Source organism: Diadema setosum, chromosome 7, assembly GCF_964275005.1.
Source record: "Diadema setosum chromosome 7, eeDiaSeto1, whole genome shotgun sequence".
In the NCBI taxonomy this organism is placed as follows: domain Eukaryota; kingdom Metazoa; phylum Echinodermata; class Echinoidea; order Diadematoida; family Diadematidae; genus Diadema; species Diadema setosum.
This window is the reverse complement of record NC_092691.1, coordinates 13,501,449-13,528,585: the sequence shown is the minus strand read 5'-3', so window position 1 is coordinate 13,528,585 and position 27,137 is coordinate 13,501,449. Positions and strand designations below refer to the sequence as shown.

Genomic DNA, 27,137 nt, shown 5'->3' with positions numbered 1-27,137 from the left:
CTCGTACATGCATGCTGAAAATCGCCCAGTTTTCCAATCATAGAAGCCTTTTGTTATGTTATCAGCTTCCAGCTACGTGGTGCCTCGCCCCAGCAGAGACCGCACTTTAGTGCGTGTATACCAACCTCAAATAAGCACAGCTTGAACTCCCAAGTTCATTGACCCTATCTGCCAAAAGATAAAAATCCTTCAAAAATCCATCAAAATTCCCTGATCACTACGAAAATTTAATCATCTGTTCCTAGTGTCATTGTAAACTTTTCCTGCAATTTTTATTCAAATCCATTCACAACTTTTTGAGTTATTTTGCACACAGTCAAAAAGAAACAAACAAACTAACAAACAAACTAACGCCGATGAAACATACTGTAACCTCCTTCCTTGTCGGAGGTAATGAAAGATGAGGCAAACAAATACAAAAAACAAAACTGCATCATGATCAGTTCTATCCTGAGACAGAAAAGCAAGTCTCATGTTGCTATACAACGCAGGTATGTTTTTGTTTTGTTTTGTTTTGTTTTTTTCCAGATATATCAAGCAAAGGTTTTTAGTTTACATAAACATGAAAATTATTACCACTGTACCACTACCAGTGCACGTTTCACTACAACACCCTACAGTGTATAAAGGCTGAACTCCATCTACATGTATGCAATACAGATATTTCATTATGAGTCAATGCTCTTTGTCCACTTCTTTTCCCTTGGAAAAAGTTAAAAAAAGACAAAGAAAAAAGAAAGGTGCCCTTTGGATAGATTCTCTACAGTGCACTACACAGAAACAGTCAGACCCCACAGTTTACTGTGGGAACGCCCTGAATCAACAGAGTGGTACATGTAACTCTGATCGATGAAAAAAGAAACACATGTATGTACCTCTAAAAGTGCCCTATTAATTTCACTCGCGAAATGCTTACGTTTACTACTTTACATACGTTTCTTATCTAATTCATACCTTTGTACACTTGCTCATTTCCAGACTGATCCTACAGTCCTGAAAAGACATTTTTCTACAAGTTCATCCCCATTCCCCCATTCCTTCCTTCATTTTTCATAACAGCCTTTGTGTGACAGATTGTGCATCGGCGACATGAATAAGCATGAGGAGTTGTGCAATATTGTGCAATGAGAGTGCATTGTCAAAAGGCTATACTGCTAACGGCTAGCACATGCGCACAGGTGCACAGGTTTCAATTCTGTCGAAATAAAAACAGTTGGTGGAAAAATGAGCAAAGAAAATGGGATTCCATCAAGATCTGTGAGAACGACAAAAAAAACAACAACAACAAACAAACAAAAAACAGTTGTTGTTCTCACAGATTCCGCTTGACCAAATCAACAAAAATCATAAATTTGGACAGAAATGGACAATTTGAGGTTCAACTAAATGTTCCACGATGCTTGTTGTCAACAATTGAACTATTAAACGTTACATCTGTATGAATTCAAATTGAAGAACATTCAAGTACCAGTATTTAAGTTGGATTTTGGGTGTGATACTACCCCGTACCAGCACAAAAATCCTACAATCCACAGCCTGAACACTTTGCTTCGTGTTTGAGCTGGTTGCAGTTAGACCCAAGTGTATTAATTAATCATACTCAGAGAGTTGTGCTGCAATTTGATCACCCACATATAAACATCACAAATCTTCCACAAGAATAAACAGCTCATTTAGATTTACCGGTACATTCTTTCCTAGGCTAAAATATTGTTTTTACCTACATGTACATGTACAGTACGTACCTACGGATACATATCATGGATGATCATGATGATCATACTGAACTGAAATCCACCTGAATGTATATAAAGTGCATGCTGTCAGATCCAGAACTCAGTGCTCAGCAATTAAATTTATTGCCTTTTTGGGAAATTCTTCCTGGGGTTTCTTATTGTAAATAAGGTACCGTATTAACAAATAATTAGTGGAAAAGTGAGAAAATGGGATTCTATCGTAGTCGAACCCGAGACCTCTGGATTGCTAGACCGGTGCTCTACCGACTGAGCTATAGAAAGCCCTAGTAAATTTACAGTGTTTGTCCCAGAAACCCTTAATTCTCAATGCTCGGGTGGTCAGAAGCTATAGCAGTGTGTTTGTGTGTGACACACACACACACACACACACACTTGAACCTGGCATAAACCCGAAGGATAATTCAACTTGGGGATATTCAATGCGAGGGATCACCGAAGTGATGCAGCTTTTTGAGTTTGTAACAAATAAAGACAGAATAAACTGACCAGAAAAAATATAAATTATTACCAGGTAGTGGAAAAGTGAGCAAAGAAAATGGGATTCCATCGGGAGTCGAACCCGAGACCTCCGGATTGCTAGACCGGTGCTCTACCGACTGAGCTTTAGAAAGCCCTAGTACAGTGTTCGTCCCAGAAACCCTTAATTCTCAATGCTCGGGTGGTCAGAAACTATAGCAGTGTGTTTGTGTGTGACACACACACACACACTTGAACCTGGCATAAACCCGAAGGATAATTCAACTTGGGGATAAATGCGAGGGATCACCAAAGTGATGCAGCTTTTTGAGTTTGTAACAAATAAAGACAGAATAAACTGACCAGAAAGAATATAAATTATTAGTGGAAAAGCAATCTGGAGGTCTCAGGTTCGACTCCCGATGGAATCCCATTTTCTTTGCTCACTTTTCCACTAACGTTCCATTCTTTCTGGTCAGTTTATTCTGTCTTTATTTGTATTATAGACGGTTAATACATCATGTACATTAGTAAACCTAATGCCAGTAACAGTTACGTCGTCAGACATTATTTTATTCAAATTATTGTTTTCTTAATTCTTCTGTCTTTTGTTTTGTGTTTAAGTCTATGACTTTGTTAATAATGCTATCCTATGGTGCCTAGAGACAAGAGTGTAGTCGTGAGTAAATTTATAGCGCCTAGCTGGAGGCCTGACAGGACGACAGTGACAAAATGAGTCAACGTCAAGTTTGTGCAATTCATCGCCATTTCACCTGAACATGATCCAGCAAACTTTTGACAGTTAAATGTTTGGTTGGGTTCCGAGATCAACAAGCATTTACTATGCAGTAAGATTTTGCAGGCATGGGACAATGAGACACGTATCATACCAACTCCTACCACTTAACACGTTATCTGCTAGACGCTAGGTCCCTTATTTTTCTAGCATTGGTGCCTAACACACGTAACGTTGTCGTTAGAATCTAAAACTTACCTACCCCAACCAGTGAACCAGGCCAAGATCTATCACCGGCCACGCCGTAACCACAATATCGATGTAGGATATTGCCACGTACCATCCAAAAAAGTTTATTAGTAATACAATCTATAAACTTTGTTGAGCATTATTGACGACTGTGCTGTGCAGCTGTACGTGCCGTACTGATACATATGACTGCGACCAGCCCGCGAACGCGAAGGAGCGCCCTGCCGCCGCCGGGCGGGGGGTCTGGGTTAGTGCACATAATTATGTGGGATGTATTCATCCTTGGCCTTCGAAAGTTAGAAAACGCCAGCTACCTACGAGGTGGTGCATGCCAACGATACTCAGGAAAACTACTGATAAATACTACAGAAACCATCTCTGTGGGGCAATTGTGCACTCTGTGGTAACTCCCCGAACGATGCCCAAAGGTAGATGCTGGTCAACGTCCTCAACACCTTGCAGTCTGCACGTGAGGCGAGCAAACCCTTCTGGTCCTTCTTTCAAGGAAGATGAAACGTAATAGTCCCACGCCTTGAATATGCTGTGGCTAAGTTAACTTTACTCATGCACTGCCCTTATACATAGACGTTCTACAGAGTCTAGTCTTCGTTTAAATGATATTGGTCAGCAGATCTGGTGTGCGGAAGTTAATAGAAACCGCCTTTGCACTAACTATAGGATATTTAAAGAAAGCTATATTTTTGAGAAATATTTGATGAAACTTGATTATTTGGAACGGTTAGCATTGTGTAGATTTAGATGTGGAAATCACAGATTACCTGTTAGTGAAGGACGTTATCTCCCTAATCAACAAGTTAAATCCTGCACCTTGTGTAAAATGAATGATCCAGTTGACGAGTTTAATTTTTTGTTTAAATGTCCATTCTTTGAAACGGATCGCAAAGTTTTAATTAAGACCTATTATGCTCGCCGACCGAATGTTTTGAAAATGAAGCAGCTTTTTTAATTCTAAGAACATAAGAGTTTTAAAGAAATTGTCACGTTTCTGTCAGATCATAATGGCCAGATTTTGATGTCTCGTCATTACTTTTCTTTTACTTTACATGTATATATTGTAAGATACTACTGCCACTGTTTGCCATTAAGTACCGATTGTCTTACTTATTCGATCGTTTTTTTGTTAACTGTCGTTGTTTGCTTTATGAAGTTCATTATATGTCATAGTATATATATGCTTTCTGTATTACCGGTACATCTTTATTTATGGCTTTGTTTAGCCATGAAACATTTACTTGTTTGTTATTCTTCCATGCCCCCTGGCGGGGCCGTTCAAGAATAAAATTCATTGTCATTGTCATTGTCATTGTCATTGTCATTGTCATTGACTGTGTATACTATACCGGTAGTTAACATAACGGCGACCAGCCCCAACGCTACGTGTGATAACTGTGTACAAGGAGCGCCCCGGGGTTATGGTTAACAGAGATATTAGTATCAATTCCGGACATGCAAATTTTTGCGTGCGAGACTTCATACATTTATAGCCTCACAATGTCAAAACGTAAATTTTACTTGTAGTTGTGTGGAAGGAAATTGTAAAAAACGTGACATAAAAATGTAAAAATGCAAAGAAATTTACATTTTGTATTTTGGTTACCATGGTTACTAGGCGTCTAGCCTAGACTGCCAATTGACTACCGGTACCATACCTCAGATTTAGAAGAAGTTGATTTTTCACAAGGTTTTATCGTGTGAACTGTTCGAAATGTTCAAGGTAGACATTTTACTGTAAAATGCAAAATTTCAGCCTCATTTGCTGATTTTTTTCTTTGTCGTCCTCAGTAGGAATGTGTACGGTGATCATGGTGATTAATTGTGTGAATTGTGATTCTGGTGCAAGGATAAGGTTAACCGCACCAGCGACCCCAACCCGTGCTGTTACTGGTTACAGCGCCCCGCGCCGGCGTTAGGATAAGGTGTGAAAGACGTCGATTATTCCATTACAAAAATCGTGTCCGGAATTAAAATGCGATTTTACACTAACATGGTATGCAAAGAGACAACTTTTTAGAGAGGGGTATATTCGAAGTCGATTTTCCAAAAATGAGAGTGAATGATTTTCATAATTTTGCAGAATCCATAAATTTTCAGGACTTTGTGAATAACATGCTATTTTTGACCGAAGTTTTATCCTGTGAGTACAGAATTCAGAGCCACGGAAAAAAAAAAAAAGCGTCTGGTGATAGGATCAACTCTCTTATGTCGCTGTAAATTTTGGCAAAGTGTGAATTTAATTTACATTTAGAACCTAGGATTTCAGGTGTGCCAGATTTTATAGCGGTATTCCTTTTTTTCTACAGGTATCTGGTTTGAGATTGTCTAAAATAAAAGGGCAGTTGACTGAATCGACTAACAATATCACTGCCTTTAACGACTTTGACGTACCCGGTACCCCATATGCCAAATACCGGGTACCTAATCTAGAACAATATCATATCATAATCATACACATATGCGCTCTAAGTAAAGGATGTTAAAGGACAAGTTCACCTTCATTAACATAAGGATTGAGAGAATGTAGCAATATTAGTAGAACACATCATTGAAAGTTTGAGGAAAATTGGACAATCCATTCAAAAGTTATGAATTTTTGAAGTTTTTGTGCAGTCACCGCTGGATGAGAAGACTACTGCAGTGTATGATGTCACATAAGTACAACAATATAAGGAAAATATAAAGAGAATTTCACAAAATTTCATCTTTTGAAAAAAGTACACATTCTCTTGACTCGTTACTAACATTATGTTATGGGTAATATTAATCCAATTGCCTTTAGGAAGAGACAAGTCAAGTGCTCTTTTATTATGTGAAAAAAGAGAAAATATGTTGAATTTTCTTTACATTTTCTTTATACTGTTGTACTCATATGACATCACGAGCCTTAGTAGTCTCCTCATCCAGTAGTTCCAACACAAACATTTTTAAAATTTGTAACTTTTGCATCGATTGTCCAATTTTCCTCAAACTTTCACTGATGTGTTCTACTAATATTGCTGCATTCTCTCAATCCTTATGTTAATGAAGGTGAACTTGTCCTTTAATAATATTGATTATTACACGTACAGTCATGACTGGTTAATTAAACTTAATTGAACTGCTTCAGTGTTTGATCTCCTTCCAACTTGAATCCAGGAATCCAGTCTTTGTTAACCCACTTAAAAAGTAAATTTTGTTGGTTTTATTTCAGTACAGTTAAAAAGAAAAAGGGTGCGAGCCGGGGGAAGGGAACACTATCAGCCATCACACTTGGGGCTTTTGTTCAGTGATAGTAATGGTCGCATGGTCCGGCCGCGCCAGGACAGCATTTTAGAAAACAACACGGGGCCGGCGTCGCTTATTTTTTGAATAATACCAGTACATCTCATAGGATTACATAGGGTCTATAACGACTTGGTGCTTCTCTCTCCCCCCTCCCCCCCCCCCCCCCTCCACTGTTTTTATACTCTGGAAGTGACATGAGAAAAATGTGGTTAAGTTTGTTGTTTTCTTTGTTTTTTCTTTTTTCTTTGCTTGTGAGGCAGTGACCCCAGAACAGGTTATTTATTGATTTTTTTTTTTTGCTTGCCAAACCCAGAAGTGCACGGCAGCAGAAAATTGCGCTGAAGGCCTTTTTTCCTTTTTTTTTTATATGATCTTTCTCTTATAGAAGAAATCCACCCAAAAAATAAATAAACTTCCAAAGAAAGAGAAAAATATTCTCTACAGCACGAATCAAAAATGATTGAAAGCGGATAAGAAATAAGAATGTGACTTTTTGAAATATTGCCGGAAAAAATGTGAAATTTCATCATATGAGGGAGCTTTTACATTTTCAGGCTTGAAATTCAATAATCTGGTTCACACTTTGGTGGAATGCAGTTGGAAAATTTCAATATTCAAATATTCAAGGGAAATCATCAGTGGCTAGATACAACTTGTAAACTATGGTTACATATGTCCCTTTTTGTTCCGTGTGTGCGCCTTCACTGTGTACCGGTACAAAGTCTGTGGAGATGAATGGGGTGGGAGGAGGTATCCCCCTTCCCACATGAGGATGCTTTTGCATATGTAGAACTGAAATTGAAAGATCTGGAGCACACATTTTGTGAAATGTCCAAAAAAAAAAATGTTTAAGTCAAAAAGTAGGGAAATTAGTCTAGAGTGAATGACTAAGTTGTGAATCTGCCACCTCTTGTTTCATGTGTGTGCCTTCACCGTGTGCAAATTGTATGGAAGTTGACAGTGGAGGACGTAGAAGGGGGTATCCCCCTTTTTTTTGGGGGGGGGGGGGACAAGACATGTTTGCCCCTCCCCCCATGTTGTCTAAAGCCCTGCTGTCAGTGTCAATCTGACACCCACAATACCCACAATTTTATGCTTGAGAGGAATCCATACCGAATCAAATGATAACGAATACAAGCTGTACAATAGACCCCTCTTATGACTGTGTGCTTATAACCCCTGAAAGAATTTATATACCAAATGGTACCTGTATTTTGCTTCTTAGACAAGGCCACTTGAATTCAATTCCTTTGTATTAGACAAGAATGAGCCCTGACCTTGGGTGTTGATAAAAGTACACTTATACTTGCTATAATGTATAAGATATTTATCTTATGCTGGAAAATGCAGAATCTCCATCTCTACCTCCACACATCCATATGTTAACCCTGGATGACTCATTCAAATTCATCCTGTTAAATCACATTCAGGGTAGATCTAAGTTACAAGATAAACTGCCTTCATGGAAGAGGTCAAAGCCAAGGTCACAACAAGGTCAGCCTCCATGATGGATGAGGACCAAGAATCCAGCAGTGTGGGAGATCTCCTAATAGAGGCCCTTCATAATAAGGTTTATATCAACTGGGGCCTTCCTATTTCTTGTTGACAAGGGTGACACATCGAGAAAACTCAATGATATTGGCTAAAAACAAATAATTTTTGAAAACCACCTTAAAGGGTGTGTACAGTTCTGGTCGAGGTGAAGATTTAGCTTTTAACGTTTTGTGAGATATTCAGAAACCACTCTATGAGATGTCAAAGAGCATGCAGTTCTAAGGGGTATCAAACGTTTATTCGATGAAAATCGGTTTTGAAATGGCTGAGATATCCCAAAACAAGGTGAAACAAAGAGATACCAATAAAGTTGGGGCATGTCGCCTTTTATTATTAGCACTTTTTTGGATATCTCAGCCATATGAAAACCAATTTTCATCAAATAAACGTTGAATCCTTCTTAAGATTACATGCTCTTTCATATTTCATAAGAGGTTTTTCATTATCTCACTTAGGAATGTTCAAAACATGAATCCCTACCTCAACCAGTACTGTACAGTCCCTTTAAAACCATCTTCTGGCCATCCACTATTGAAATTCAAACTTTGCAAGAAATGACTTAATCTAAAGATTTGCATTCTCTTTCCTCTCCAAACTCTCATTAGAAGAAATATTCATTTGTTATGTGTGATTATTATTATTAATGTTCCCGTGGTATTATTTGTACAACCTCAACATTTCTGGTTGTCTTTTTATGCCTCCGCCACGAAGTGGTGCCGGAGGCATTATGTTTTCGGGTTGTCCGTCCGTCTGTCCGTCCTTCCGTCCGTAATGAATTTTGTGGACAGGGTAACTATCAAAACCTTTTGAGGTATCCTAATGAAACTTGGCATGTATGTGTATTAGGGGGTGAAGTTGTGCCTATCAACTTTTGGGTACACATGCTCAAGGTCAAAGGTCAAAAGGTCAAGGTCAAATACATAAAATTTCACTATTTCCACCATATTTATGCAATGCCTGAAGATATTTTCTTGAAACTTAGTGTATACATATATTACCCAATCAAGATTCTCTGGTGAAAGGTTGGGTCGTGAGGTCAAAGGTCAAAGGTCAAAAGGTCGAGTAAAATATTAAAACTCCACCTTTTTTCTCTGTACCTTGGAAATTGTTCAAGATATCTTCATGGAACATAGTATATATACATGTACTGACTGGCAGTGATTATCTAGAGAATTTAGGGTTTGTGGGGTCAAAGGTCAAGGGCTACACACGTCAAAATTTTACTATATCCCTCATGTTTATGCAATGCCAGCAGGATTTTTTTTGTTTTGTTTTTTGTTTTTTACACTTGGTGTATGCATGTGTAACCTAATAGAAATTCTCTGGAAAGTTTTTTTTTTTTCTTTTTTCTTTTTTGCCTCAAAGGTCAAAAGGTCAAAGATCAAGTGAAAGTGCTGAACTAACTTTTTCCTCCATATCTCGAGTTATCTTGAAACTTACTACATATTTATGCATGTTCTGCCTGACAGTGATTATCTTATGAATTTTAGGGTCAAAGGCCAGATGAAAATGGTAACAATTTACTATTCAATACAGAAATTACACTTTTTTTCCATACCTTGAAAATTACTTAATGCATAAATGTATGAATGGGTCAAAGTCAAGTTAAAGTCCTTAAATCCACAAATACATGCTCTCCTATTCATCCAATTAAACCTAGGTCAAGGAAGGTGAACATTCAACACATTTGTGCAAACTTGTCATTTTAATATTTTGCCAATTTTGTGAAAATGTAATCACACATTGTCCACATGTACTATCTAGACCTATTAGGAGAATCATGCATTATGGCAGAGGCATACCAGTCGCCATAGCGACATTTCTAGTTGTTAGTTTTTTTTTCTCTCTCTCTCTCTCACAAACAGTTTGCAGATTTCTGTACAAACAGGTTTCAATAGTCAAACATGTAAGTCACAAATGTTTCTTGAAACCACTTTCAGTAGGTTATTTTTAGTCTTCAGTTGACCAGGATACATTCTTTTTCTCTCTTTAACATGATTCACTTTCATTGTTAACATTCTGTTCATTGTTCAATTGTTCTATCTACATGACAAGGCCCACCAGATTTTGAACCTAAACTACAAGGGATTGTTGGAATTTCCACACAGACTGACAAGAGATGATGATTACACACACATCTTGGTCATAAATGCCAAGAGAAATCTCATAACCAGTCTTGTGAGTATCATGCAAATACCATCTCGGTGATTTCTGTCTAATGAAATGTTTTTATACCCCCACCCACACACAGTGTGTATTGGGGTATATAGGAATCACTTGGATGGCGGGTGGCCGGGTGGTCGGTCAGACGGTCGGGCAGTCAGTCCGTTGCAAAAAACTTGTGGATCGAACTACTCTCTCATTTTTTGAGCAATTAACCCCAAATTTGGCATGGGAGACCGCTACCAAAGGTAGATGTGCAAGACACCTTTTTTGTTAGTATTGCATAATGCGTTGCCATGGTAACGGCATATTTTCATTAAAACTTGTGGATCGAACTACTCTTTCATTTTTTGAGCAAATAACCCCAAATTTGGCATGTATGACTGCTATCAAAGGAAGATGTGTAAGACACCTTTTTCGTGAGTATTGCATAATGCATTGCCATGGCAACGGCAAATTTTTACAATATCTTTCAAAAAGTTGTGGATCAAACTACTCTCTCATTTTTCTTGGCAATTGACCCAAAATCTGGCATGTGGGACCACTATCAAATCAAGATGTGCATGACACCTTTTTTGTGAGTATTGCAAAAATGCGTTGCCATGGCAAAGGCAAATTTTTAAAAGATCTTGCAAAATGTTGTGGAACAAACTACCCTCTCATTTTTTGAGCAATTGACCCCAAATTTGGCATGTGGGACCACTATCGAATTAAGATGTGCGTGACACCTTTTTTGTGAGTATTGCATAATGCGTTGCCATAGCAACGGCAAATTTTTAAAAAATCTTGCACAATGTTGTGGATCAATCTACTCTCTCATTTTTTGAGCAATTGACCCCAAATTTAGCATGTGGGACCACTATCAAATAAAGATGTACCTGTATGACACCTTTTGCCTTAGTATTGCATAATGCGTTGCCATGTCAACAGTAAATTTTTAAGAAATCTTACAAAATGTTCTTTGAGCACTTGGCATGAAATTTGGTACATGTGACTGCTACAGTACGTATATGTGCAAGCTTAATCTTTTGTCATTGATAAACAATGTGTTGCCATGGTAACAACATTTTTTCACTCAAAAGCATATAGAAATGTTGTGGATTCAGCTTACTCCCTCAGTCTTTTAGCATTTGGCTTGAATTTTGGCACATGTGACCACTATGGTAGATATATGTGCAAACTTAATTTTTCATGATTGTTGAACAATTTGTTGCCATGGCAACAGGATTTTTTCACGAAGAATACAAAAATATTGTGGATTCAGTTAACTCCCTCAGTCTTTGAGCATATGGCTTGAAATTTGGCACAAGTGATGGCTATGGTACATAGATGTGCAAACTTAATCTTTTGTCATTGTTGAGTAATGTGTTGCCATGGTCACAGCATATTTTGATTGAAAATCATACAAAAATAGTGTGGATTCAGTTAACTCCCTCAGTCTTTGAGCATTTTGCTTGAAATTTGGCACATGTGACCATTAAAGTACAAAGATGTGCAAACTTCATCTTTCGTCATTGTTGAACAACATGTTGCCATGGTAACAGTATATTTTGAATGAAAATCATACAAAAATTATAGTTCTGCTAACTCTTTCAATTTTTGAGCATTTGGCTTCAAATTTGGCACATGTGATAACTGTATAACCTAGATGTGCAAAATTTAAGTTGTCAGCGTTGAAAAATGTGTTGCCATGGTAACAGCATATTTTGAATGAAAATTTTGCAATAATATGAATTCAGCTAACTCCCTCAGCTTTTGAGCATTTGACTTGAAATTTGGCGCATGCAACATCTGTGATATGTAGTTGTGCAAATTTCATGTTTTGTTATGTCAAACATTGTGTTGCCATGGTAACAACATTTTTTAATAAAAATCATAGAAATTGCCAGTTTACTTATCTTACTCCCTCAGGTTTTGAGCACTTGACTTGAGTATGGCACTTGTGACTATCAGTGAGCAAAATATACATTTATTCAATGTTAAACAATACATTGGAATGGTTTCTTCTTCTTCTTTTTTTTTCAATAAAAAGCATACAAAGTAATTGCTGGTTTAGCTAACTCCCTCAGTGTTAGGTGGGGGTATTAATCACATTGAGTGATAGTTCTAGTTTAATCAAGTGAATTTAGATTGTAAATGTAGGAAGTCAATTTGATACCAATCATGATAAGAAATGCCGGTAATTTCAGCAATGGATGTCAAAGAGAAATAAGTGATGCTCTTTAAAAAGAAGGTGTTTTGTGAAAAATATGATATTTCTGGTTGTTATCATTTCATCATTGTCTATTACTCATTTCCTCACCAGATGTATTGTCGGCTATTATATCATTTCTCAGTACAATGTACTTGCCATTTTCATTCACTGAAATTTGTTGATATTGCTGCTGCCTTTATGAACCGTCTTGTTTGTCATTTCACATATTTTTGTCTATTTGTGAAACTGTAATCAACCCAATATTCTTTACTTTCCAATTTTGTGTCAGCCACCGGATATCCACAGGCTCTCTGGACTTCACACATTGTAAGTTTTGGGCTTTCTGCCTAGTGAGTTTATTTCAGATTTTAAAGTTGAGCAGTAACTGGCATAACAGAAGCATATTTAATCGATTACATTTTTTTTTTTTTTTTTGGTAATTGTGGAGTCTTTGAAATCACTTAGATAAGTGTGTAAAGAATGTGTGGGAATTATTAAGGGACAGTATGTAAAATGTGATGGTTGGAAATCATGGCAAGTATAGGTGACATGGGAAATGAGATCGCTCATGAACTGTTGGAATGTAGCCGTGAAAGAAATGGTTTGAAGCATGGGAATGAATAATCTATGAAATTACCATTTGTTGGATTCAAAACATTCAAATTTCTCTTATCTGCAGGTACTTGCCATCAAACAAGCTGTCAACTCTCCCAGATGGTGAGATAAAGTTTAACCCTATTCCCCTATTTTGCTCCTCCCCCCCTCGACGTTTCACGTGATTATTCCGCAACGGTGATGCTCTCGCCGCGACATTTTATGACTTTTTTTCAAAAGTATCGCGCAACTTTTGAGACCAAATTTGTTGCTTCCGAGCATACCGTTTTGAAGCCATGCCCCTTCACTGAAAAAAAATTTGTCGACCCAAAAATTGCTCAAAAACATGATTTTGTGTACAAATCCAATGTAAATTGTGTTTTTGCAAGTAATTCATATAAGAATAAATATTCTTATTTTCAATGGCTGATAATGATTTATTTTAGACTGATTATGCTTTAAAAGGTTTCTGTGACAAATTTTGACAAAAAACAACAAAAACAGAAAGTAAAAACAAAGAAATACATAAGAAATTCAATAAACAATAAAACAAATAATTATGAAGCCAAATTTCTGCTTCAATATTATTGTTAAGGATATTGAAAAGAATATGTTCACCAAAAATTAGAAGTCTTGGAGCTTTATTTTTTGATTTATAGGCAAAAAATATTTGCATAAATTAGCATAAATTGATTAATATAAAATACATAAATTAAAATTTGAAAAATCTAACTATACAGTCTTGTAGATTACATTGGCCTCTACCATAGTGCAAATTTTCCGTGATCCATAACTGAGATCTGAAGGGGGGGCCAAAAAGCTCCCCCCCCCCCCCCCATGGTTTCAAGTCCCTCAAAAGACCCAGTTGGATTAGGGTTAGTTCTATAAATGTGAGTTCGACCATGTCCATTTAGCTTTGCAGATGTGCTAAAGTGGCATTCACTCTATGTGTTTTCAATTAGTAGATGTTGATTGATGAGTGATGCCCATCAGTGTCAGTGTTCTGTGTACTCCTTTTTTAGTCATTGGATTACACAGCTCTTATTTTGTTCCAAAGTTTTAGGTCTTGCAATTGTTTACCTGATGTAACAAGTTCAAACCATCTTTATCTCAAATAAAAAAAAATGTTAATGTCAAAGCATTTTGATGTGAATAAGAACAAAAGAAATTGGTTGTGTGTGATTTATAGTTTGTTGGCATTTAGTTTGAATAAGTGATAATTATTTGAGACAAACAGTATTGCCAGTACCATATTTTGACTCCCACAAATCATCAGGGCATTTTCATAAATGTAAAGAAAAAACATTTTGCTAGCAACAAATAGTGAGTTCATTCTGCATTAGCCAATGAATGTTGTGTTGATATCTTGTCAAGATATTTTGTATTGCTGGAGAAAGTATGAAAACTCAAGAAATTTAGTTTTGCTGTAGCATGTGAGACATATGAGGGATACTTTCATGCTTTAATACCTGTATGTGTTCCAACCGTTGGCTACATCTAGTGCTTTCTGTCGTGAATGATTTTGATTTACTAAATGGTCTTGTCAATTTATAGCCATCATGTAGCATGCATTTTGTGAATATTTTACATGTATACATCTGCCTATCTATTAATTTATCTAGCTGTCTGTCTATTCCTCTATCTATCTACCTTTCTGTCTGTCAGTCTTTTTGATCAGCATAGAATGTACATGTATCTATCTGACATCACAGAGCTGTGTGAGTTAAAGTACCTTGGCTCGCTGGATATCAGTCAGAATGCCTTCAGTCAGATTCCTCCTGTTGTATGTCGCTGTCTAAGCCTCAAGAAACTTTTCCTGTCTTCCAGTGGACTCTCATCAGTCCCTCCAGGTAACCCTTAGCAACAATCTCACATTTCTACTTTACTACTAGTACAGTTCGACCTCGATTATCCAGCGATGTCGGGGACCGGCGCTCATCCGGATAAGCGAATTGGCCGGATATGGGAGACACAATGTTAATGTATATAGCTGCCGTCCAAGCTGCTGTCTCAGTGCACTGGCAGCTAGGCAGGTAGCGTACCCCACAACGGTGGTGTAATCTATGCTAGCCTGCGTAAAATTGTAGTCCCTTCTTCACAAAAATAAAGTATATCTTTATGTGAAAATCATACATGTTTTACCTCATTAGATATTGAGAAACCTATCATGCACATCTTATGAAATTAGTGAAATAGATCCATGAAAAGATGTTAAAGTCACTGTTTTTTTCTCAATTTTTGGATGAAAAAGAAAAGTCCTTCACTGCGTGAACGCGGCCGGATGATAGAGATTTCCGGATAAAAGGAGGCCGGATAATCGAGGTCGAACTGTATTTTTTATGATTGCATGTTGCCAAGCAACAAAGAGTTTTAGTGGGTTAATATTTGTTCAAGAACTAAAATCTACAACTACTGTCTGGAGCAACTGTACGCATGCTTATGCGGTTTACTTTAGAACTGATAATTGACATTCAAAGCAATTTTTTGTAGACACAGTCACATCATCAGTCTTGAATATGATCTGAGGGCAGGTACACACATAGCAGTCACTACCCTGTAGCTGTGAGAGAACATTTTTCTATAGACCAAAAAAAAAAAAAAAAGAGTGTGGTAATTATTAGAGAGGATTTGCCTTTATACTGCAGGATCATATCACTGCAGGTGTGGATATGGGTGAAGATGCCCTTTGGGCACAGTCAAATAGAGCTCATTTTCCTTTGTAGTAAGACATTGACAGTATTCTTCACCAGACTGAGATTATTGTAGCATGCAGTTAGTCAGTTTTTAGAGATTGATGCTCAATGTCAACACAATTTCTCAAACCCATTCTATTTCTATAAATATGGGTACCAAAGTGTGACAATGACCTCAAATTTTCGAATTGGTTAATATGTAATGAAACTTAGCTGTTTGTGTACTGTGTTATATCTAAGATAACAGCCAATAAACATTCACAACTACCCCATAAATGTTTCATGTGTAACATGAACACCAAAATTTGTAGATTTTCTGAAATGTTTCTAATTTGTAAATACATAATTTCTATTTGTTACTCACTCCTGTGTAGCAAATGAACATACTTGCAACACACGAGATGAATCGGAGCATAAGGAAAAATTGTTTGTGTACAATTTCAATGTGCTTTTTTGTAGATATCCACAAAATATGATTTTTTTTTTTTCTTGATAGGTCTTAAAACTTGTTTTGTTTGAAAAAGCCTCATTGAAAGAGTCAAATCAAGTTCAGGATGCACCAATATGTTTGTTCTAAAGACTCATAGACCAGTATAGAATACGTGTATTCGCAAGCAGTACCTTGCAAACATATTGGAAAGGCCTAATTCACGGTGTAACATGAACACCAATATTAATGGTGTTCTGTTACTATGTGAGAGAAGAATTGCAATAAATGTATCTTTATTCCATACATAATCAAATAAAATAACTGTTTTAGATTCAGTATTAATGCATATATGTGACCGTGCACCTCAAAACGAACATAAAGTCGCACACACTGATTTCCCGTGAGGACTGAAAATAAGTGAAATGGGTCAACATAGCCGAACTTGATTTTTTCATATTTTTTGAAAGAGCGGGACTTCTTTTACATTATGCTAAAATTTGGTATCATAAAACGGGCAGGAAAGTGTGTTTTTTAGCAGTTTATCTCGAACATTTTTGGTAGAATAGTGTGATTAGGTGTGTCTTTAGAATCCCTTTTTCATTTCTGAAAAACCTTGTCCACACTCTTCACTTTCAACTCTAATAACTTTTGAAAGGATAGTGCTACTGCTTTGAAAGTTGGCAATAATTATGGACAGAATGTGTTGATGAGGCATGCTTAATTTCAGTTTAATCTGATAATCCCTTCATTGTTGTTACTCTAGTGGTTTACTTCCTGTTTTTTGTCCCATTCATTGCACAGCCAGCAAGGTTTGGTAAAGATTAAGCGCTTGAATAGACACTGTACTTCAGAGCCTCTTATCTCAGTTCACACTTTTCCTGAGTTTGTGCTTTCTTTCCAATATTTAGATAGGTTAGGAGAGTCCATTTGATTTGAGTTATGCATCACTTTAAAGCTTAAAGTCTGCTCTTTCAGAATATGGTCTTAACTAAAAATTAATGTCTGGCGACTTTTTGTTTGTTTTGAGGTGCAGGGTCACATATTGACATGGTATGGCCTAAATTTTTATTATTCCAAAGAAATTCCTGTAAGGATGTATACTTTGTTACACAGGCTGAGGTTTCATGTGTAACAGGTTTATGCAGAACACCAAATAATCATTTTCCAGAACATTTGGTCACAATTGACACTGTCTGTGCCCCTTTCTTTTGTTTAATCCAAACGACAGGGTCATATGAACCTTATTTTAATTAAAAACACTATTCCTAATTATATTTTAGCATTTTGGCTGAAAGTCAATATTTCACGGAGTAACGGTGTTCAGGGGAACACCAAAATGAAATTTCACCAATGAGGCCAATACTTGAGAAATTGTAGACTGAAGGAAAATTCTCGTCTAATCTGCCTAGGAAATGCATACAGAAAAGGTACTTTATAAGATATGGGAGTTTTGAACAAGACAGTAATTCAACCCAAAAATTTCACAGAGTAACATTTTTTGAGAACACCAAACACGTTTGTCAGAAAATGAAATCATGTTTTTCTTGTTCTTTGTCGAATTTGAATGGAAGTTGGACTTAAATTCTATTTAATGTTAGCAAGTCTTACAATTTTAATGCAAGCTACAACTGTGTGTCAGATTATTTAGCTTCTACAAAGCTTTCAACATATCACTGAGTAACACATTTTTGAGAACACCAAATGTTACGCATGAAACGCCTATTTTTGCACTCACCTCTTAAAGAGACCGTAACATTTTCTCATGAATTGTGTATTCAGTATGCATGAACATGTTCTAATTGGTCAGTGAACATTTCCGAGGGGCAGTTTTATTGTTTGGAAAATTAAGATTAAACTATTTCTGAAACCTACCAAAAATGTCACACTTTTTAAACCAAAAAAGTAACAATATTTACACATTTATGCTTAAGAAACACATGTTGGTTTTATCAAAATATTTAAAATGTATCACCATTGGAAAGCTTTCTGACTGCTTTATAGTTCATGACCATAATTATTTAGAAATTTATTTTCATGTAGCCAGCACAGCTAATTTCATGATTAGACATCACACAATTACTCCTGGTACCCATATTAAAAGAAATACCCAGAAACTGTTCAACCTACACCAGTTATAGCCTCATTATGATATACTGTAAAAGTGGTTTCTTTCGCGTACAGATACTTTCGCGGTTTCCATCGGTGCCGACTTTTTCATGTGTGTTTAAATTCGCGGTCGGCAAAATCTGTGAATTCACAGTCGGCAAAAACTGTTTTGTTTTGCACATGAAAATCCAAACTATATTCCAATTATTCTTTTATTCATTAAATAGAAATTAAAATTAAATGCAGGCTTGCCTGAAATCCCGTCTCTCGAGTACTTTATAACATGCTTGTACCAAAGACGCTTACTTCTTTGGCTTGTACCTACATTGCGCGGTATCGCTGTGTGTGTGTTGACCATCAGTACACTCAGTGCGCGGAATCTTCGTGTGTGCATATGCGCGTTGTAACAAGGGGCAAGTTCAAAACATTTTCGCGTGATGTTAAATTCGCGGGTCAACCTCAAAGCGCGAAAAGCGCAAAAATAAAACCACTGCGAAAGAAACCACTTTTACAGTACACTGTATAACATAAATGTTGAAAAGTATTCATTGAAGAAGAGTGTTAAATGTGCCATCTCTCTCCTCTGGCGATAGAAATTGGTCAGCTGAAGGAACTGGTGCTACTGAATCTGATGAACAACAGCCTGGTGACATTGCCTCCAGAGATTGGCCAGTGCCAGAGCTTGGAGACCCTGCAGCTAGACCGTAATCGGCTTCAGAGTCTACCACAACAGATCCTAGCCCTGGAGCAGCTTGAAGAGCTGTCTGCTGTGGGAAATAATTTAAGCTGGCTTCCAGCAGGTGAGAAAGATCATATCAATCCCCCAAACCACATTAGATGTTACTTGATATATTCATTTTTATTTTTACTCTTCAGTGTTACTATGTTATAAGACAGAGTAAGTAATTCTCTGTCCTATGGATGAGCTCATCATTGTTCATTTGTAATTGTTTGTTTTTTGTTGCAGTACTGTCAAAATCATTTTAATTTTTATGCCTCCGCCACGAAGTGGTGCTGGAGGCATTATGTTTTCGGGTTGTCCGTCCGTCCTTCCGTCCGTCCTTCCGTCCGTCCTTCCGTACGTCCGTAATGGATTTTGTGGACAGCATATCTCAAAACCCTTTAGAGGTATCCTAATGAAACTTGGCATGTATGTGTATTAGGGGGTGAAGTTGTGCCTATCAACTTTTGAGGCACATGCTCAAGGTCAAAGGTCAAGTTCAAGGTCAAATGCTTAAAATTTCACTATTTCCCCCATATCTATGCAATGCCTGAAGATATTCTCTTGAAACTTAGTGTATACATGTATTACCCAATTAAAATTCTCTGGTGAAAGTTTAGGGTCATGAGGCCAAAGTCCAAAGGTCAAAAGGTCAAGTAAAAATGTTAAAATTTCACTTTTTTCTCTGTATCTTGGAAATTGTTCAAGGTATCTTCATGGAACATAGTATATATGCATGTACCGACTGGCAGTGATTATCAAGGAAATTTAGGGTTCATGGAGTCAAAGGTCAGGGGTCAAAGATCAAGGGCAACACATCAAAATTTACTATTTCCCTCATATTTATGCAATGCCAGCAGGATTCTTATTATTTTTTAAAGCTTGGTGTATGCATTATCCAACAGAGATTCTCTGGGAAGTTTTTTTTTTTTTGTTTTTGTTTTTGTTTTTGTTTTGTTTTGTTTTGTTTTTTTTGGGGGGGGGGGGTTGCCAAAAAGGTACAAAAAGGTCAGAGGTCAAAAGTATCAAGTGAAAGTGCTGAACTTACTTCTTCCTCCATATCTCGGAAGTGGCTCAAGTTATCTTGAAACTTAGTACTTATTTATGCATGTTCTGCCTGATAGCGATTCTCTTCTTAATTTTAGGGTCAAAGGCCAGATGAAAATGGTAACAATTTACTATTCTATACAGAAATTGCACTTTTTTTACACACCATGAAATTACTCAATGCATAAACTTATGAAAGGGTCAAAGTCAAGTTAAAATCCTTAAATCCCCAAATACATGCTCTCCTATTCATCCAATTAAACCTAGGTCAAGGAAGATGAACATTCAACACATTTGTGACAAACATGCCATTTTAATATTTTGCCAATTTTGTTAAAATGTAATCACACATTGTCCACATGTACTATAGACCTATTAGGAGAAACATGCATTATGGTAGAGGCATACCAGTCACCATAGCGACATTTCTAGTTTAATCATGTAACCAATCCCTATATGGACAAGATATTTTTCACAGTTAAGCCCCTGTTCCACTATGCCGTTCTCGCTACGATTTGACAATTTTCTCAGATCGGGAAGGATCGGGTAAAACCTGAGCTGATCTGGACACAGTTTTAGAATGATTTAGCTACGCTGTCAGTGCGATGTTGCCGATGTTATCCGATCGATGCACGCTGTATCTACGCTCTGAACGATCTATACGATCTTATCACGCTGTCACCTCATTCAGAGAGCTGAAAAGTGCCCGATGTGCCCAGATGTACCCCGATTCGACTATCGATTTGCAGTCAGTCAACTTATTAGCACGCAGAACCGAAGAATATACTGTGGACCTCAAAGAGGCTCCTCAACTCTCGGTTCATTTGCAGCAATGCATTGTTATAAACAAAGACGTGCTGATTTTTCAAGGCTTTTTCTTGATGTCCTTGCTTTTATAGTCCGTCTTCCTCCAGTTGTAGATGATTTCATATTCTTCAAAATTCTGCTATATCCTTTTCCTCCTCTTTAAGCATCACATGCAGTCTCTCTTTCTTCGCCTTTTGGGTAGCTGCTTTGCTGCTTTCTTCTCTTATTTTCTTCATCTCTTCTCCTTCTTCGAAAATTTGAGCTCCTTCTGTTTCATGTTCTGCCCTGACAGGTGTAGCGACAATGCCCTCCTCCTCCTCAACAGTTCTGCCTCTCGATCTTCTTGATCTTCTTCTGGCAGACATTTTTGTGCAAGTTTTCTTCCCGTTCTTGTGCTGATGTTACTACGCTCAGAAAGACCTTGTTACGCTCATCCCGTTGCGTTTACGCTGTCACTACGCTCTCCCCGCTTGCCGTACGATTAAAAATAGGTAAATTTTGATTTGGGAGATCGGGAAGAAATTTTGAACAGGTTCAAAATTTCTTCCCGATCTGAAAAAATGCCCGCTCCAACCCCGACCTCCACACGCTGCTGCTACGATGCTTCCGATCCCCGTACGCTTTTGCCGCTCTCTCCCGATCTAGCAGATCGGGACAGATTGGGGTCCAGATCGTGATAGTGGAAAGGGAGCTTCAAAAGTTTCTCTGTCTCTCTCAAATTAGCAAATTTTGTACATTTCTGTATTATTTTGGGGAGATTTTTGGGGAAATAAAAGTCAATCAATTGAAAAAATATCTTACTAACTGCAGTATTCCAGGCATTGGGAAAAAGAAGGATGAACTACCACAAACCATACTTCTTGATTTGTCTAGCTCCCAGCTAGTTAGCACACAAATGGTTGTTGTAGACCCATCTCCCAGGAATCAACACTTTACAATCAACTACCATGTTTGAATGGAATGAGGGTACATGGATTGCGAAATGCAAGAATTAAGGTTTCTAGATTGGCTGCAGCAAGAAAAAAAAAAGTGAGGCAGAATTTGGGTCAGTGTTATGTATTACAACAAATTCATAGTTTCTTTTTATGCCTCCGCCATGAAGTGGTGCCAGAGGCATTGGCCCGAATTCACGAAGGTGGTACAAATGAAACCATGGTTTAAACCATGGACAAAAACCATGGAGCGCCAAGTGTCGCATGGAATATTTCGTTACAAAATCAGTCATTTCGTCAATGAAATTATTATTTTGTAACGAAATGACAACATTTTGTATCTAAATGAACATTTCGTTCACGAAATGATAATTTCGTAAACGAAACCGTCATTTTTTCGACGAAATGACCAATTTTGTAACGAAATATTCCATGCGACACTTGGCGCTCCATGGTTTTTGTCCATGGTTTAAACCATGGTTTCATTTGTACCACCTTCGTGAATTCGGGCCATTATGTTTTCGGGTTGTCCATCCTTCTGTCCGTCCTTCCGTCCGTCCTTCCGTCCGTCTGTCCGTAATGAATTTTGTGGACAGCGTAACTAAAAAACCTTTTGAGGTATCCTGATGGAATTTGGCAGTTGTGTATTAGGGAGTGAAGTTGTGCCTATCAACTTTTGGGTGCACATGCTCAAGGTCAAAGGTCAAAAGGTCAAGGTCAAATGCTCAAAATTTCACTATTTCCCCATATCTATGCAATGCCTGAAGATATTTTCTTGAAACTTAGTGTATACATGTATAGCCTAATTGAGATTCTCTGGTGAAATTTTGGGGTCATGAGGTCAAAGGTCAAAAGGTCAAGTAAAAATGTTCAAATTTCACTTTTTTGTCCATATCTTGGAAATGTTCAAGGTATCTCCATGGAACATAGTTATATGCATGTACTGACTGGCAGTGATTATTTTGGGAATTTTAGGTTCATGGGGTCAAAGGTCAGGGGTCAAAGGTCAAGGGCAACACTTCGAAATTTTATTATTTCCCTCATATCTATGAAATGCCTGCAGGATTATTATGTTTTTTAACTTGGTGCATGCATGTATAACCAAATAGAGATTCTCTGGGAAGGTTTTTTTTTTTTTTTTTTTTCCTAAAAGGTCAAAGGTAAACAGGTCAAAGATCAAGTGAAAGTGCTGAACATTGCTTCTTCCTCCATATCTCGGAAGTGGCTCAAGTTATCTTGAAACTTAGTACATGTTTATGCATGTTCTGCCTGACAGTAATTCTCTTCTATATTTAAGGGTCAAAGGCCAGATGAAAATGTACTGTTCAATACAGAAATTGCACTTTTTCTCCGTACCTTGAAAATTGCTCAATACATAAAATAAAAACGGTCAAAGTCAAGTAAAAGTCCTAAAATCACCAAATACATGCTCTCCCAATCATCCAATTAAACCTAGGTCAAGGAAGGTGAACATTCAACACATTTTTGACAAACATGTCATTTTAATATTTTGCCAATTTTGTGAAAATGTAATCACACATTGTCCACATGTACTACAGTCCTACTAGGAGAATCATGCATTATGGCAGAGGCATACCAGTCGCCATAGCGACATTTCTAGTTTTCAGTTGTGTGGTTGTGTGTGTATATGTGCATGCAAAACTTGGATGTCCATGTATTAGATACTGCATGACTGCCAACATTGATACAGCAACGTCAGGAATATTTCAGTGTGCAATCAGGAAGATGCACTGTGTGTTACATGCATCCTAATGAGCAAAAATAGTTTTTGAATATGATATGTACAGTTGTATATTCTCTCATCCAGATATGAAGAAATACTGTATAAGTTGTTATTTCTGTGAATTTCATGACTCACTATTAGGCCACGAATTTAACAGCACGCAAATATGTCACCCATGCGCAATAGTGCACTTATGAATTGAAATGAATAACTGAAACTGCACTGGTCTTATACTCGAGACACATTAAACAGTTTCAGCATGTTTATTGTCAAAATTCACTTAACATCTATATTATAAAAAAAAAAAGATACAAGCGAGCAAGATACAAAATATGATACAAAGCAGGTCATGAATAGAAAGTGTGTCAGCATACATATGTACATAAGACAATTCTCTATAACATGTGAAATATCATGGAACCACAAAAGCAAAGCTTATGAATGCGAGTTTCAGGAAAAAAAACAAAAACAGTGTAAATCTTTTATGAAATGGAGATAGGACGCAAAGTACTAATGACAACACTAAATGAAAGCTAAAATAGCAAGGTACAAAGGAAAGAAGAAGTAAAAGGAGAGAAAAAAAATAAGAACTGCATAAAAAAAAAAATAGTATAAAAATACACAATACACAAGTACATGCGAGCATATGTCTAGTATCAAGTTCGTAACGAGTTCAAAATGTAAATACTAGTGTAATGATTATATAATGAGAGCATAAATCCTGGGACCAGAGGTAAGGCGGCAGTCTTACACTGCAGATTGTTCCGCCATGCATTGAAAGAGGATAATGTAAATAACAGGTTAAAAAATTCTAATCAGGGAAGTTATACTCATTAAGTAACATTAATTTGAGTTTTTGTTTGAAAATAAACATGGCATATGACAGCTTTGTGTCAATTCCTGAAAACAATATCTCTCAAAAATGTCCATGACCTTATTCACAAAAATATCTGTACATGAAAATAACAGCGTATGAAGATTTGAACAAGTTTTCTGTCTTTCACAATCAGGGAGACATAGCAGCTCTGGTACTGTCATTTCTGTAGTATGAGATTCTGGTAAAATTCCTCAGGCCTCTTGTGATATTCTGTGCTGATATGCAATCATTTAAGGCGTTTTCACATCAGTCCGATAAAAATCCAAGCTCGAAATATTTTTCGCGATTGCGAATTAGAGCGCTATTTCATTTCTTATTCACATCAGCCCGAAGAGGGGGTAGCCCGAATAGTTAAAATTTTTAAAATAGCTAATTCGACAGCTGAGTATATGCAAACAGCACCAGTAATGTGTGTGCCCTCTCAAAAATTCATCATGATTTGTGTGCAGTTTGCGTCGATCGATCGGGTCACACACGTTAGGCATGATGGGATGCATCGCGCTAATTTCTCGAGTCATTTTCACATTATCAAATAGCGCGCTACTATCCCGCTATTTCAGAAATTTCCCGAGTTGGGCTCGAGAAATTTTCTCGATCAGAGCGATACAATTAGCGTGCTAATTTGTGTTCACATTATCAAATAGCGCGCTATTTCGCTATCGGGAAAATTTCCCAAGTCAGAAAATAGCGCGCTATTTGGAAACATCGGGCTGATGTGAAAACGCCTTTAGATTCTGTCTATAGGAAATCTCTTTCAGATTTCCTAAACCTCCTCGAAGCTTTTGGAAACTGTTTAGAATTGCTTTCTTTGTCATTTCTTCTCAGGGATTGGCTGGTTGCCACGTTTGTCAAAACTTTATGTTGACCACAATCCCCATCTTTGTGCAGTGCCCTTCAATCTGTACAGCAAACAAGTTGGTGTCAGCAAGTAAGAATGATAATGATTACATTATAGTCTAGTTTATGATACAAATTGCATCTTAATCAACACATTACTCCTATTACATTTTTTTTCACCTCTAGTGACCAAATACTTTGTGTATTTCTGTCTGGTTTGTTTATGTGCATTACAGGCTTTGAAACTAACATCAAACATTGTGTAATGGACAATTAGATAAACTGTTATGCAATGGTTTCAGAATGTTATTTGATAAATGTACATTTTCATTCATTTCCTCTGCTAGAAAGCTTTGTATTTGACATACAAACATGTAGACTGGCATGCGACTCTGTTTTGTGGTGTGCGTTTTTTTATGTCACAGCAGCTTTCATTTTGATTGCCTTTTGTTTCTGTGGAGTTACTTTTTTATTTTTTATTTTTTTTTCTGTGTAGCTGTGGATCATCCAAACCCTTGCTGGATCGACAAATTGTGCAGGGGGAGCTGTGTGGAGTTCTCCCTCCTGAAATTCAGACTTATTTTGATGCAGTGCATAAGACAGAACATCCCTCAAAACTCTTGGAAATGGCACTCCGCATTGTTTATGAGTATAAAGGTAAATTTTCCCATCTCAATGTCTAACATAATATTACTTGTGTGAATGCATGTGAATTCATGTGAATTTTTCATGTTTGTGTAAAGTAGTGTTAGATATATATATATATATATATATATATATATATATATATATTATCACAGGACTATTGTGTTGTTATAACTGTGTTTTCTGAAGTTTTGGCCATATTTTCAAATCTCTGTGTTGTTTGAGTGACAGATAGTTCATATTCTGCTCTATAATCTTATTGTAAATGTTGCATTTTAAAGGAGCATAATATTCTCATTGGTGTTGCTCTCCAAAAGAGCTGTAAACAGTAGATGTTGTTATTACCATTTGGAGTGTAGAAACTGCTGATGTATTATGTTCACATGTATGTTGAGTGCTTTAGTCAAGAAATTCATCATGAGAAAAATCCATTTTTTGATGGTACTCGTCTGTGATAACAGAAATGTTGGTAGATTAAAGGGACTGTACAGTTCTGGTTGAGGTGAGGATTTGGCTTTTAACATTTTGCGAGATATTCAGAAACCACTCTATGAGATGTCAAAGAGCATTCAATTCTAAGGGGTATCAAAAGTTTATTTGATGAAAATCGGTTTTGAAATGGCTGAGATACCGAAAAACAAGGTTGCATCCCGGTATAGCTTCCTTGGAGCTGCGAATGGGATTACTGCAACAAGAAACAAAGAGATCCTAATAAAAGGCATGGCCTGTCGCCTTTTATTGTTATAATTTTTTTTTTTTTGATATCTCAGCCATTTTAAAACCAATTTTCATCAAATGAATGTTGAATCCTTCTTGAAATTACATGCTCTTTCATATTTCATACCAGGTTTCTCATTATCTCACTTAGGAATGTTATAAACCTGAATCCCCACCTCAACCAGTACTGTAAAGTCCCTTTAATGTTAGAAATTAGCTTCTGCTTTCTTCTCCCCCCCCCCCCCCATGCTATAATACAGATATCCTAGACATAAACTCCCTGCCAAGAAGACTTGCCAGCCTTCTAGAGTTTCCTACCGCACATTGCAATGGACCAGTATGTGGTGATCAACCTATCTTCACCCAGGCCTACGTGCACCTGTTTCAAATACCATGGGTACAAGACTATGCTTTGGGAGGTAACAGCAATGTGTCGCTGATGGCGCTGTGCTGCTCAAGAAAGTGCCTTCAGACTTTGAAGAGGCATCCAATCCCAACGTAATCTTCCTTACCCTGGGTCGAGACCCTGTGTTGTGAGGTTGAAAGTGCATCAGCAGGTTGGTTTTGCTTCTTGCTGGCAGAGGGCACTGTTTAAC

General features: G+C 37.2%; 1 protein-coding gene across 1 annotated transcript; it reads left to right on the top strand.

Moving 5' to 3' along the window:
* Positions 1-3,594: 3,594 nt before the first annotated feature.
* Positions 3,595-27,137, top strand: LOC140230963 (leucine-rich repeat-containing protein 28-like). Its single transcript, XM_072311107.1, has 10 exons — positions 3,595-3,714; positions 7,911-8,050; positions 10,090-10,212; positions 12,681-12,718; positions 13,071-13,108; positions 14,698-14,835; positions 18,808-19,014; positions 25,168-25,270; positions 25,676-25,836; positions 26,802-27,137. Exons 2-10 carry the CDS (start codon positions 7,943-7,945, stop codon positions 27,041-27,043), a joined length of 1,158 nt encoding a protein of 385 aa, XP_072167208.1. The 5' UTR covers positions 3,595-3,714; positions 7,911-7,942; the 3' UTR covers positions 27,044-27,137.

Excerpts from the sequence above, each read along its gene's own strand:
- LOC140230963 (XM_072311107.1), top strand. The coding sequence starts at position 7,943 with ATGGAAGAGGTCAAAGCCAAGGTCACAACAAGGTCAGCCTCCATGATG. Across the intron at positions 10,213-12,680 it reads GAAATCTCATAACCAGTCTT|CCACCGGATATCCACAGGCT; the intron begins GTGAGTATCATG and ends ATTTTGTGTCAG. Across the intron at positions 12,719-13,070 it reads CTCTCTGGACTTCACACATT|GTACTTGCCATCAAACAAGC; the intron begins GTAAGTTTTGGG and ends TCTTATCTGCAG.